At 41.8% G+C, this 13,114-nt stretch overlaps 1 protein-coding gene across 6 annotated transcripts in view; it reads right to left on the reverse strand.

The window, feature by feature from the left end:
* The window catches only part of MME (membrane metalloendopeptidase), a 105,868-nt gene extending 93,614 nt beyond the window's left edge, over positions 1–12,254 (reverse strand). For 2 of the 6 annotated variants that reach the window (XM_025880096.2, XM_073898339.1), the window contains exons 1-3: positions 12,148–12,254; positions 7,433–7,599; positions 6,672–6,707 (exon numbers count right to left, since the gene is read on the reverse strand). In XM_025880096.2, coding sequence (XP_025735881.1) covers positions 6,672–6,707; positions 7,433–7,589 — 193 coding nt within the window. In that variant the 5' untranslated portion in view covers positions 7,590–7,599; positions 12,148–12,254. The other 4 variants (XM_073898354.1, XM_073898361.1, XM_073898352.1 and 1 more) reach the window with 4 other exon arrangements.
* Positions 12,255–13,114: the final 860 nt, after the last annotated feature.

Here is a 13,114-nt window from a genome sequence, read left to right on the forward strand (position 1 = left end):
AAATAGGATCAAAAGTAGTCTCCCCCACTCCACCGCTACACTACACTATCTCCTTCCCTAAATGATCGGAGGGAATGAAATCTTTCAGGATTCAAGGGTTTGGGAATTTCCCCCTTATGATTTTTTAATTCTCTATTTTTAAATTTCCCTTAAATAATCTATTAATATTATCAACTTGATCTTCATATTATATCAGAGAGTTACTGGAAAGCACCTTGCTAGCCCACGGATTTGGTGATGAACAGAACAAAGCCAGACCCTGGAACCACAGAGGGGTCTTCCCCATACCTCTCATTCTCCAATGGTAAGTGTAAAGCTAGGGTCCTCATCCCAGCCTAAGCTACAGTTTATAGCCACTCTCCTTCCTATATAGGTAATTTTCACAGCTGTAAAACAAACCCTAGGATTCCAAATAAGCTTACCAGGCATTGCTAATTTTCTTCCCCTGCAGTCATTTCATTCAGCTTATCTATGTTTTCCATGCCTTGGCCAGGCATTTAGGGGGAAAAAAATGACAGTGCACTACTGCTTAAATTCTACCCAGCAGGTAAGAAAAATATGTTACATGTGTTTGTATTTATCACATAACTGATTCCTTTCTTGGAAAGGATTTGATTGACAGATGCTAATTTTAACTGGAGAATTTTTAAAGCATGTATTGCTCCACAATTGTCAGGAGAATGATATCAGGAAAGCTGCCCAAAGCAAACTGTCACATGCCACATTTAAATTAACAAAGGTGCACTTCAGCCGGCTTCCACTAAGATACCTGCTGTGGATACCTGCTGTGTTCTTATTGCCTGGAGGATTTTTTCCATCTTAATTACATAATGAAATAGCCTCATCTCCTACTCTGAAACACTGGCCCGTGCCTGGTAGCCCTCCAGAGTCATCTGCAGTCGTTCCTGGACTGATCTAGTTGTGCCATTTTTCTTCATGGAGACTTCTGGGCTGTTAACAGGCAAGAAAGGAGAGACCAGGGCCAAAAGTGAGCCAGAGAGTCCCTGTTGCTTCCAGGAAAAGGCCAGCTGGTGCCAAGATACCTCACCTAGGGCATTACCAGAATCTGACCCTTGCAAAAATGATCAGGAATTTGAAGGTTCATATTCAGAATATGAATACATTATCTCACCATGCTGAATCTATCTTTCAAGTGAACAGAATGTCTCTTTTCTTTCTATTAATAATTAAATACTCATCAAAAGTTTGCTTGGTAGAAAAAAAAAAGTTTGTCTGGTGAGTAGAAAATTAAAGGGGAAAGGAAATGAACAGTTCTGAGAGGTCTCATCCAGGTCTCGATGCTCCATGAACCAGTCTCTCGGGGCTACCAAAATACAACCTGCACAATTGTACAGGCAGTCTTTCTTTCTCTCTTGTGCATTGTATTGCTCATGTATCTTAACTTGGCTTCTCTATCCCCTGGACAGTCTAAGACAACACTGCTAATTAATATTTGCTTCTTTAGACCCCTCAATTCCAGGTTGTTTCTGATGTACTAAAATCACTGATGAAGATGCTCAATGTTCTCAGTAAAATAGCTGGTTTCTGGACTGAAGAGAGATTTATTTATTCTCCTCTTTCTCAGTGTGGATTTAATTATTTCAATTCTCAGAGAGTCTTCTTATGCCTCTTAGCATTAGGTTCTAGCAGGAGGGGAGACAATCTGCTTCCATATGTACAAGACATAGGGTACTAAAAGTTGGATAGACTCCTAGTCTCCTTTGAGGCAACATGGAGAAGGGGTCATGAGTATAAGTTCCAGAACCAGACTGCCTGGGGTGGAATCCTAGCCCACGTTGGATCATCTGTTAAAATAAGACATAATGGTACCTACCTCACAGGGTCATTATGAGAATCAAATGTGTTAATACATATAAACTGCTTACAGTAGTGCTAGACACATAAATATTCAGTGTTAGATATTATTATTTTATTGTATTATATTCTATTATTATTCACCTGTATTTTATTATTACACTCCTCTACAAATCTATTTAACATTCTTTCCCTATATCTCTATATTACACCCCTCAATTTAGTAATGAAGGGGCAGCTTGGTGGGAAACACTCGTGTGTGTATGTGTGTGCATGTTTCAATTCTTCAGAGACAGCCTTAAAATAAGTAAGTATGGAAGGTGTCTTAGGTCCCTCTCACTGCTCCAACAAATTACCACAAACTTACTGGCTTAAAACAGCAGAAATTTACTATCATGGAGCTCTAAAAAGTTATCAGTGCTGCATTCGTTCTGGATGCTACAGTGGAGAACCATTCCTTCCCCCCTCCAGCTTCTCGAGGCTGCACACCTCCCTTGGCTTGTGGTTGCCTCACTCCAACCTCTGCTTCCTGTGCTTCTGTGGTTGTATCTCCTTCTCTGTTTCTAACCCTCCTGCTCCCTTCCCCTTAAAAGAATGCTTGTGATTACATAAGACCACCCAAATAATTCAGGATAATCTCCTGATCCTAAATTTCAAGATCCTAAATCAGATTTGCAAAGTCCCCTTTTTCCAAATAAGGTAACATATTCACAGGATCAGGGGATAGGAAGCGGATATCTTTAGGGAGGCATTATTCCACTACAACAATGGGAAAGGCACTGGATGATCTCTTGAGATGATTCAAGCCAGTGATACCTAGTTGGAGGTGATTCTACTGCCCCAAGGGGACCATAGCAATGTCTGGAGACATTTTTTGTTGTCTCGAGTTGGGAGGGGAATGGTACTAGACATCTAGTGGGTAAAAGGCCAGGGATGCCGCTAAACATCCTACAATGCACGGGACAGCCCCTTCCCCCAACAAAGAATTATCCGGGCCAAAATGTCAACAGTGATAAAGTTGAGAAGCCCTGATTTAAAGCACGTCATTCCTTGAAATCTTCTGAGTTAGTAAGGTTGCAGTGCCCAGGAAGCCAGTTTCAGGATTTAGATTTACATGGAGAAGTTTGAGGAATCACAAGCAAGCTCTCTAACTCCATATTTTTGACAATCTTATAGGGTAAATAAGAGATGAATAATATTACTCATGCTTTAATAGTAGGGTTTTGAACACTGCCTTAACTTGTTATTTGTTAAGTAGTGTTTGTTTTATTTTAGGTTTGGTGTAATCTTTCAAACTGATACATTTCATACACAGGCAAATTATCTTTAAGTATGTATTATAAACATCATTTGTGTATATTACAAATATTTAAATTTACAGATGCTCAGATTTAAAGTACCTAACACCAAATACATTTCAAGATGCTCCACAGCCTTCTATAATATTTCATTTTTGCCTCAGTATGACTTGACTTCTATCCCTTGACTTCAAAGAATCAAAGAGTTTTTGTTTTTGTTTTCCCCTGGCTTGTAATTTATTTATTTATTTATTTATTTATTTATTAAGTTAACTCCACCCCCAATGTGGAGCTCGAACTCACAACCCCAAGATCAAGAGTCGCATGTTCTACCGACTGAGCCAGCCAGGCACCCCCTCGTTTGTAATTTAAATGTGTCCGGTGATCCTTCTGAGTGGCTCAGAGAGCAATAGGCAAATAGACAGTCTATATGTGAGCTCTTGTGGTGATTTCCCATCAGGTCATTCATATTCAGTTTACAGGGCTGGTTAGGCTGCTAGGAATCTTGTAAGCAAGGTATCAGGCTATTTTTCCAAGAGCTTTATTGGCTCCATAAAGTCAACTGTAGCTCCTTTAACAATGTCTGGTCATACCTGAGTCTATGCATGTTTCTCTCAAATGTGACATTTCAGTCAAAACCTGGGCATCATGACCAATGTTTCCAATTATGTCCCCGTCAGCCCTTTGCGGACAGCTGGGTCTCTGGGAGCCTGTGCAGCTCAATGATCACTTGCCATGACATCCTTATCTACCCAGAGAAAGATTTAAGTTAGAACCAACTTTCACTGAAAATAAGCACCTTGTCTAGCAATACCTACGTTTCCAATTCTCAAGGATTTCTGTGCTTAGGTGTGAATTCTCCCAGTCTTTTGAAGTCATCTAGGATTGTCAGTGGGAGACTTTATATTCTTTTCAACATCCTTTTATCCTGTCTCCCTCTTCCTCTCCATCTATGGGACTCTGCTCATTCCCTTTCTTTCATACTTTCTTCTGCCCAACCATTCCCCTAGAATTTTGTTAATTTGCAGCAACTTCTAGAAACAGTAGTTGTATCTTCTATAGCAGAAAAGGTTTACTAACCAGCAGGGGACTGTGGGTGTGTGAGCAGGCATGGGTGTGAATACTGTATCCATGAGAGTGAGTTTCATCTTTATTTTGTCTCCCAGGAAGTATCGGAAACATCAAAGTATTCTAACAGCTTGTAAACAAACAGAGCTGAAGAAAAACAGAGTTACTCAGCAACTTTGTTTACCACTGACACTATTTCTATAGTATACATTTCTCTGCCAAGAAAGAGTTTTGCAAGTGTTTTACATTTGGTATGATTTCTAACCTACAATTAAAGGATACATGTCACTATTAAAAAAAGCCAGAGCCTCACCCCTAAGCAGTAAGTCACATCTGAGATTCCAGATTCCAGGTATCACATTGCTAATTGGGGTAGGTACCACTAGAGGAACCTACTTTGATCTCTACGCCTAACTAGGGAAAGGATTCCGTTTCTTCAAAAACAAAATAAAAAAGAAAGAGAACAACGGAGTGAGAAAGAGAGAAAGTGCGAGAGAGAATCTATAGACTAAGAGATTTAAAAAACATGTCAAGTGTATTAAGGACAGAGAAACTTGGAGACGATTAGAGGTTGATACGTAAGCAGGAGTTTCTTGAAACAGGATAGGTCATGAGCATATAATAAGAGCAGCAGGTAGAGAGAAAAGTGGGGCAGGGTTTGGGGGAGGAGCAAATGGTAACTTTGACAACTTGGGCCCCTACCGATTCTGGCACAGTGACCCTGGACATCTCCCAGCCAGGGTATCTGTGCAGCCATTTCCTGGGGAATAAAGAATCTGCTCTTGTTCTGGGAAAGTCCTTGGATGGGTAAGTCTCTGTTAGTATGTTGAGCAGCCAATGGCTGATGTCCCAATCAGGCCTCCCTCCAGCCACCCATATCATGTCTTAGGTGTCCTGCCGGTGCACATGAGGTCCAGAACGACTATAGCAATGAAAATATCAAAAAACAATACAGAAAAACGAAGGGCAAACATTCAGATCATTAGACTATCACCTAAAATCCCGAGATATTTTCTTATCATTATTTTGCAAAGGTCAATGAATAGCAAAAACCCAGATAAAACCATCTAAATGGTTCAAATGGTTCAAAATCATTTGGGACAGGTTATTTCTTGAAAGAAATGTAAACATTCGGAAGGAGGTTTAGAATCTCCTGCCAAAGGAGACAAGAGGTAAATACCGTGTTCATATCCTAGGGTGTTGTGCTCAGCTGTGACCTTTCTTCTTGTCAAAATGTTCTCTTTTGCACTACACTCTAATTGATGTGACATCTTACAACTCCACACACTTCCTCTGTTCCCTTCTCTGACTTTTCTTTTCCTTCCACTCTAATTCTTGGTGTCTTCTTAAGTTTGGCCCTTATAGCTCATCTCCGTTTTGGGAACTCAAATACTCCCAAGGCTTCACCTATCACCCCTGGACAGATCCTAAATGCACTGCATGAGAGATCTTCTTACGCTCCGTCTCTACTTTTCTGCTGTCTCTCCCCACTTGCATGTAACCCCTGGCTCAGACACCACATGTCCAAATCCATATTAATCACATCTCTCCCTAAAACAAACTTACCTCCTAACTTCTCTATTTCTGTGCGCATTGCCACCATTCTCCTGAGTCCTTAGGTTTTCAAATTTGGCCTCATTTTCAAATCCTTCACGTCCTTCATTGAGTAAGTCCGTTCCACTGAGCCATCCCTTTCTCCCTTCATGTTGTCACGTAGCTCTCTCATCCCACCGCAGGCTGGCTCTTCAATGCATACCTGCATTACAGCGGCCCCCACCGGCCCACCCTCTCTGGCTCAGGGCTTTGCACTCAACCCACCCAACCCGGCAGTCCTGGGATCATCGTTCAGCCTTTGCCTTAGTGAGTGATCTCTTCTGTAAAATAGCCATTTCTCCTTCACTACAACATCAAGGCTAACGCATGGATTTTCAAAGCCCTCTACAACGTGTCCCTATTTATCAAGCCTACACATTCACCGCTTCTCAACATGACTTACTCCTGCTGTTCTTTCTCGCTCTATGGCATTCCCTCTTCTGTACCTCCACTTCCAAACCCTAGCCCTGTTTCAAGGTCCCTCCCAAATCTTCACTTCTCCATCCATCTTTACAGACTACATTTCACCCTCTCCTTAGTTCTTACCCCTCTCGTGACCTGCATCGAGAAAGTAACATAATGATACGAGGCTCACCATTTCAGTGTGTTGATTTTCTTTCTCCAACTACATGGCAAGCTCCATAAAGCTAGAGATATAGTTCTCTATCACCCTACTAAACACTCCAGGTATGAAAAGACTGAATTCTTTTTTAGAATAAACTAGCTAATTAATCTACTACTTTAATACATTTAGATTTTCCTCGACTATAAATAAATGAGGTATAAGGAATAAAAGTATAAACAAAGAAAATGTAGGGATGGTTGCCTATTAGCATTTGATTTTTAAATGTTATACATTACTTGTAAAACTATTAAATTTAAAAACCATCTTCTTACCTGATTTTATGCAGTCTGACGACTTACAAATACCATCTGGAAAAAGAAGGTTATATGTGTAAATATTTGCAGTACAGTCTTCTAATTTCTCCCTATCATTTGTTCTTTTAAAAACTGTCAACTAAATAATCAATTCCTTAAAGGAAGAGCTAAAACCTGAGTATTTTATATCATTGTCAAAAGCTAGAAAAAACATACAGAAATAAAATAGGCAAATCCTAAATTTAAATTTTTTATTATCAAGAAAGCAGTGCATTCAACAGTATCATCTCTACCCACTAAGGTCTATTAAATTGAAATAATCAGTCGTTTTAGTCTGGTAATTTTTTTTTTCCTATTAAGGAACCAATCTTTTCTAATCCGTATCGTGAAAAACTTCCAAGACTTAAATTAGACCTCTTAGGTCCTGTGGAGCCTTTTAGAATTTCAATGACACAACAAATTTCACTAACTGAGGATGGCCATAAAATTGTGTACACTTTAATCAAATAAGATTATACATTAGAATCCTAATAAAATAAGCATGAGTGCACTAAATACACTTGGCAATTAATAACTTGGCTGAAACATAAAAGACATTGTACTTTAGTCCGAGTTAACTGTTTTGACATACTGATGCTACATTTTATAAAGGAATCTTTATGCCACCATCCTGAAGCGTCCCTCTCCTTAACACATTTGTTTGGCAGATGAAAAAAGCATAAGATGAAGATTCCACTCTCCTGTGCATGGATGTGTGCACAGGTGTGGGAGTACCTCACCATCATAGGTCGCATAGAGTGCGATCATCGTCACAGCGATGACGGTAAGGAGGAGGACAAAGACAGACAGACTGATCTCCAGTGGGGTCCATCGTTGTCTCTTTGGCCTTGGAGTGCTGATATCAGTTATATCCATCTGACTTTCTGATCTGCCCATCACCTAAAATCTATAAAAATTTTTTTAAAGTCTTTAAGTACTAATAACAAATTAATAAAGAGAGAATAAGAAGAGGAAATGTATGTACAATTTTCCAAATGCTTAATGCAGCTAAATAAAAGTAACAGGTTAATTCATTTTAAATAGAAATAAATTGTAGTTGTTGTTGAAAGTCAGAATTTTGATTCTGAAAACAAAGAGTAGAGAGCCAATGAATCTGACATAGGTCACAATCTTTCTTTCTTCCTTCTTTTCTTTCTTTCTCTCTCTCTCTCTCCCTCTCTCTCTCTCTTCCCTTCTTTTTTGATATATCACTGAAGATCCAAACAAAATTAGACAAGAAGACTCGGGTAATACTCACATAGGATTCCTTTGGCAGTTCATAAGCAAATAACTGATGCACCATCATACAGCAAAGTTTTAAACTCACCCTTCTGAACTTTGGACAACGTCAAAGGTGAATTTTATATCTTGTACCAGTGGCTTCCTTTATAAGCATGGAAATCAATGACTAAATACTTCGAGGTTTTGACTAAGCAATAATTTGAAACACTAATACCGATAAAAACAAAGAGAAAACACTTGTGATGGTTAATCTTTAGTCTTAAAAACAACTTTTATTTTTACAGTTCAAAATTACAGCTACTGCTGATGTGGGTATATATTAACTGGTTAGACAACATTCTGAAAATGGTCACTCACTAAGTCAAAAGTCAGTGGTTTACACCCAAGGATGAAAGATACTAACCCTAATGTTTCTTGTGCAATTGAAGAAGGAAAAAATATATGATTAAAAAAAATTCTACCCTGCAGGTCAGGATAACAATTGTTAAGATACTTATTTAATTTGTATTTAAATTAATATTAATTCTTCTACTAATACTAGCTGATATTTATTGAGTACCTCCCATGTGTCAGTCACTAGTTCTTAGTGCTTTACACGTACTAATTGATTTCATCTTTGTAAGGTGGGCATTAATATTCCAATTCTGTACTTGAGGAAACTGGGGCACAGAAAATTCAGGTAATTTGCCGAACTACACAACTAGTAAATGTCCTTTAAAAAGAACACATTTGGTCACTGCTAGAAATAAAAATATATCATATCACAATAAAAGCTATTTTAGATCTTATTGCAGAAGTTTTGGGGAGGGGAAGGGAAATCGTGGGGATGTAAGCTTAAATATTAAATTTCATTATGTTTCTTTTAGAGGCCTCATGAGTTTTTATCGACCATCCACCAAAACTCAGACTTCAATTTTTCTGCATGACTGTAGAAAAGAGCATCGTAAACTAACAGACTAGCTGTTTATAGCTTGATACAAATTAAGCATACAATTTAGTTCCTAGATGAAGCGACTGCTCAGAAATACTCTTAAAGATCTTTGTTGAATACCCACAATTCCCTGAGAGTGTGTTTTGTGGAAACTGAGGCACAGGATAAAGTCGAAATAGAGTCTATATTTGAAGTGTGGCCTGAGAGATCTCGCTGATAACTAGGAATTTAATCTCCCCAGTGAGTTATTAATAAGTGAGCGACAACTGGACTTTAGACTTCTGGATACAAAGTCTTAAGCATGCTGTTCTCTTGATTACACGAGACTATAACCAAGGACAGACTATCAAATAAAAATATTTTATTAGACCATGAAAACTGTGTCTGCTCAATAAAAGTAGAATGTAATGTACCTGAATGTTAAAATGTCTTACTTAATGGTTATGTAACTCATGTTGGCTTAGTCTCACAGCCCCTGAGGTTATGATATGGAATTGCATTGATCATGGTCCTTGGAGTTTTAATAGGGATGGTGATTGGGGAAAGAAAAGATGGAACCGAATTTAGTACTTGGACACTGTATTTTCCCAGTTTCCCCAGAAGAATTCAAGAGCGACCTAAAGAGCATCTGAATATTAATCACATTTACCTTTCTGGAGCATTTGTCCTCCTGCTCTAATGTTTCAGAAGACAATCTAGAGAAAAGCATTTCTGAAATAATAAGACCCGCTTCTCTTTTTAGTTCTTAGAAACAACAATCAGTTTGTCTAGAGCTAGGAATCAGGGCAGCCACAGGGTTAAATTAAAGGTGCTCTTTGGCACCACCAGGCTTCCAACTAGCAAGAAAACTAGTAGGCAGGCATGTCTTTCTTTCTCGCTGCTGGGTGACTTTTTCCTCACTTCTCCTCCTTGCCCTTGAGATGGGGGTACAGAGGCAGCTGGGTTCTCAATAGCTGTGTCCCTAAGCCTGCAGAAACTGTTATAGGGAAATAAAGGCAGTGACTAAAGCTGTTAGTTCTTTTGCTGGCATCAAAAGGATATCATCTTTGAATCACCTGCAAACTCCCCATCTGCCCCTCTTGTAAATGCTCTGCAAAATTTTAGTCTTTTGCTCCTAAGTAGCACTTTTGAACAACACTGAGCAAAAACAGAAATGATGCCAGTGTAACTTCCTAGTTAACTTTGTCACTCATGTCCAGATACCTGTGGTGGATTCACTATTTTCTTGTAAGAAAACAGGGGTCAGAATCTCGAACATCAGGATGGAACATATCACCAACTCCCAGCCACTGGAATATCCACCTCAACCACACCTAACCCCATTTTAGGGAAGGCAGAGAAGGGAGCAATTACACAAAAGAATACAAAAAAATAAATAAATAAAGTTGGTACTTACAGTTCCATACAAGGTAAAACGCCATAAAAAATGCCTAACACGTTTAAAATGTTGCATCTCAATTTAGAGGTATGGTCAGAAAAGCTTAAACCGAAAAGTAGACACTTCCACAGGAGAGGACAGAGTTCTAGAAGCTCTAACCCAACAAGAAATCTGTGAACTTCAGCTTAACAACATCACCAAAAGAATAAATGATTATTTGGCTTAAGTAGAAACCGCATTTCAAAGCAATATAACGCAGCAATTCTTACACCAGTTGAGAATAGGCATCACTTCACGATAGAGTCAAATCAAAGACCCTACAGGATAACCGTTTTTGTTAAAGGGAAGTCTATAAACCAAAGCGATTTTCATCTTCACAGCACTTGACCACTTTTAGCATTTCTGCAAGCCCCTGAGGGTACACTACTGAAACAGTTTGTATTAGGGAAACTGAGGCACAGGAAGCAGGAGAAACAGGTTCCATATTTAGGCTGTGGCTGCAGAAGCTGAGGAGGCAGGTATTCAAGAGAAATCAGCTCCCCTTTTTGCCAGGACATTAATTTGTAGGTGTTCCCCGGGCCTGGGATATGGAGTTCTGGACACAAAGTACCAAGCACATCACTCCCATAGGCAGTGTAGCTATTTAATAAAAGTCACAGCATCGAGTTCAAGAAAGTATCAGACAAATTTCTGTATGTGCTGGAACCCAGAAATAATGCAAGAGAGTGAAGACGCTGCAAGCCTTCAAAGCCGTTCTGCCGATTAGCAGGTTCTAAATGCTGACACTGCAAGTCAGGTACTACTTTTCAGTTTAATAAAATTAGCACTTGCATGACCTATGGGGGAGGAACAGACTCAATCTTAAGTGGCTAAAGAGGAACGTTTGGCTGCAATTACCCTCGTTTCCAAATAATACAAATAGAGTGAGACCGATTAGGTAAGGAAACTTTCATCTACATAAGAACTCCCCTCTACTCCCGCCAACCAACCCTCCGTGATTCAAGCACGCTATCAGCATAAATTATATAATAGGAAACTAAGGTTAAGGCAAGATGAAGAGGTGGGATAAAGAAATGATCCTCAGGTTAGGAAAAGTAAAAACAGAAAAGTGAGTTCCAAATGAGGAGAGAATCTGATAGAGACCAAAATGAAAACAAACCTTGCTTTAAAGGAAAAAAAAAATCAGTGTGCAGCGGAATGGCAAATTCCCAGCCCCCAAATCAGTCCCCCTGCAATTCGGTAGCGCTGATGTCGGCAACCAAACCTAACTCCCCGAGGCAGAGGCTGCAGGGAGCTGTGGCAAGGAACCTGAGGAGTCGACCCGACATCACTAGCAGAGCCCTCCTCCCAGGTCACCCTCTCTGCCCCTTCCCCTCACTCTTCAGGTCCTAGTTGTGGCTCCTTCCTAGGGCACGCCTCCCTCGCCCACGGCCGCAGGGTCCCGGGCGCTCGGTAGCGCCGGACCCGACCCGCCGTCCCTGCTCCGCGCGCCTCCCGGGCAGCCGCTCCCCTCGGTCGGCTGTGCCCGCCCCGTGCCCGTCCCATCGGCTCCCACCGCCCGCGCTCTCGCGCCCTTCGGACCCTTCTCCCCAGCTGCCAGGTGCTGGCTCGCTCTCCCGGGACTCACCAGTGGGATTCGGGAGAAGTTGGAGGCTGCTGAGCAGACACATCCCGACCAATGAGCGCGCGGGGCCGGGCGTGGGGAGCCCCGCCGAGCGCCGGTCGGTCGGTGCGTCCGCCCCAGCGCGCCCCGAGCGGCGCGGGCTCCGGGCTGCAGGCGGCGGCGCCGAGCCAAGGCCGGACTCCGGGAAGGTTCCGGGTCCCGCGGCGGCCGGGGACCGGGGGGGAGGCGGGGAGCGAAGGGGAACCGGGCATCCCTCGGACCCGCACCCGGAGAGACTCACCGTGGCCTCTCAGCAGATCCCGCGCCGGGAGTTGGGTGGCTGCTCCCGCCTGCGCTCGGTCAAGCTTCGCCACTTGCACATCTCCGCGCCCCGCGCGTCTCGGCGCCCTCACCGCCCCCCCCCCCCCCCCCCCCCCCCCCCCCCCCCGCCTCACCGCCGCAGGACGAGCGTGAGGAGCAGTTCCCCGGGTGACCTGAAGGTTTCCGCTAGGTCTCCCGAACCCTGTCACATCTTGTGTGGGGGCCGGGTGTGCGAGTGTGCGAGAAAGCACCCACCCCCTCTCCACCTCACCCTTCCCAAAAGGGCTTTGCCAAATATTCTTGGAATTGCTTAGCTTCGGGGCTTTCAAGAAAACAGTACATTGCCTCTACGAGATTGTGTAGTGCTGATGAAGGTTCCGTTGCTCTCCCTAGTCAACCTGAGACAAAAATGATTCTCTTCTCATATTCTTCTTCTTTCGCTCCCTTTCTCGCTCCTTTTCCTCCCTCCATCCAAGCTTCCTTCCTTTCTCATTGTTTAGGTTCTCTCCCTTCCCCTTTTTTTGTTTTCTTTCTGTCTTTCTTTTCTTTCATTGCCCCCTCTCTCCCTTTTCGTTCTTCCTGTCTTTCTCCTCCTCTCTTTGCTTTCCCTCTCTTCCTTTCTTTTTCTTGGTCAGACCAAAATGATGTCAAGAGCTATATTCTATACTGAAACTCCCCACTCCCACCTCCTGACTCTTGGGAATCTAGTGATGTGTATATCTGAAGTTGGGGATGGGGAGTGAGAGAGTCACAGGAAAAATAGGCTAAGGTGTGTCTGCTCTACCTACTAAATAAAATTAGTTATGTGTTCTGGACCCTTGTCATTTTAATGGAGCCAAGCAGCACACCATTTTCATATAAGACGTGCGACTCCTTCTCAGGGAAGTTTTAAGAAAAAGAAAATATTTTTTGTACGGAGGCGATTCCTTTATAAAAGCTGCCTTTAG

The sequence above is a fragment of the Callorhinus ursinus genome, unplaced genomic scaffold (genome assembly GCF_003265705.2).
Source record: "Callorhinus ursinus isolate GAN/ISIS: 27379988/994484 unplaced genomic scaffold, GSC_fseal_2.0 scaffold1, whole genome shotgun sequence".
NCBI classification, from domain to species: domain Eukaryota; kingdom Metazoa; phylum Chordata; class Mammalia; order Carnivora; family Otariidae; genus Callorhinus; species Callorhinus ursinus.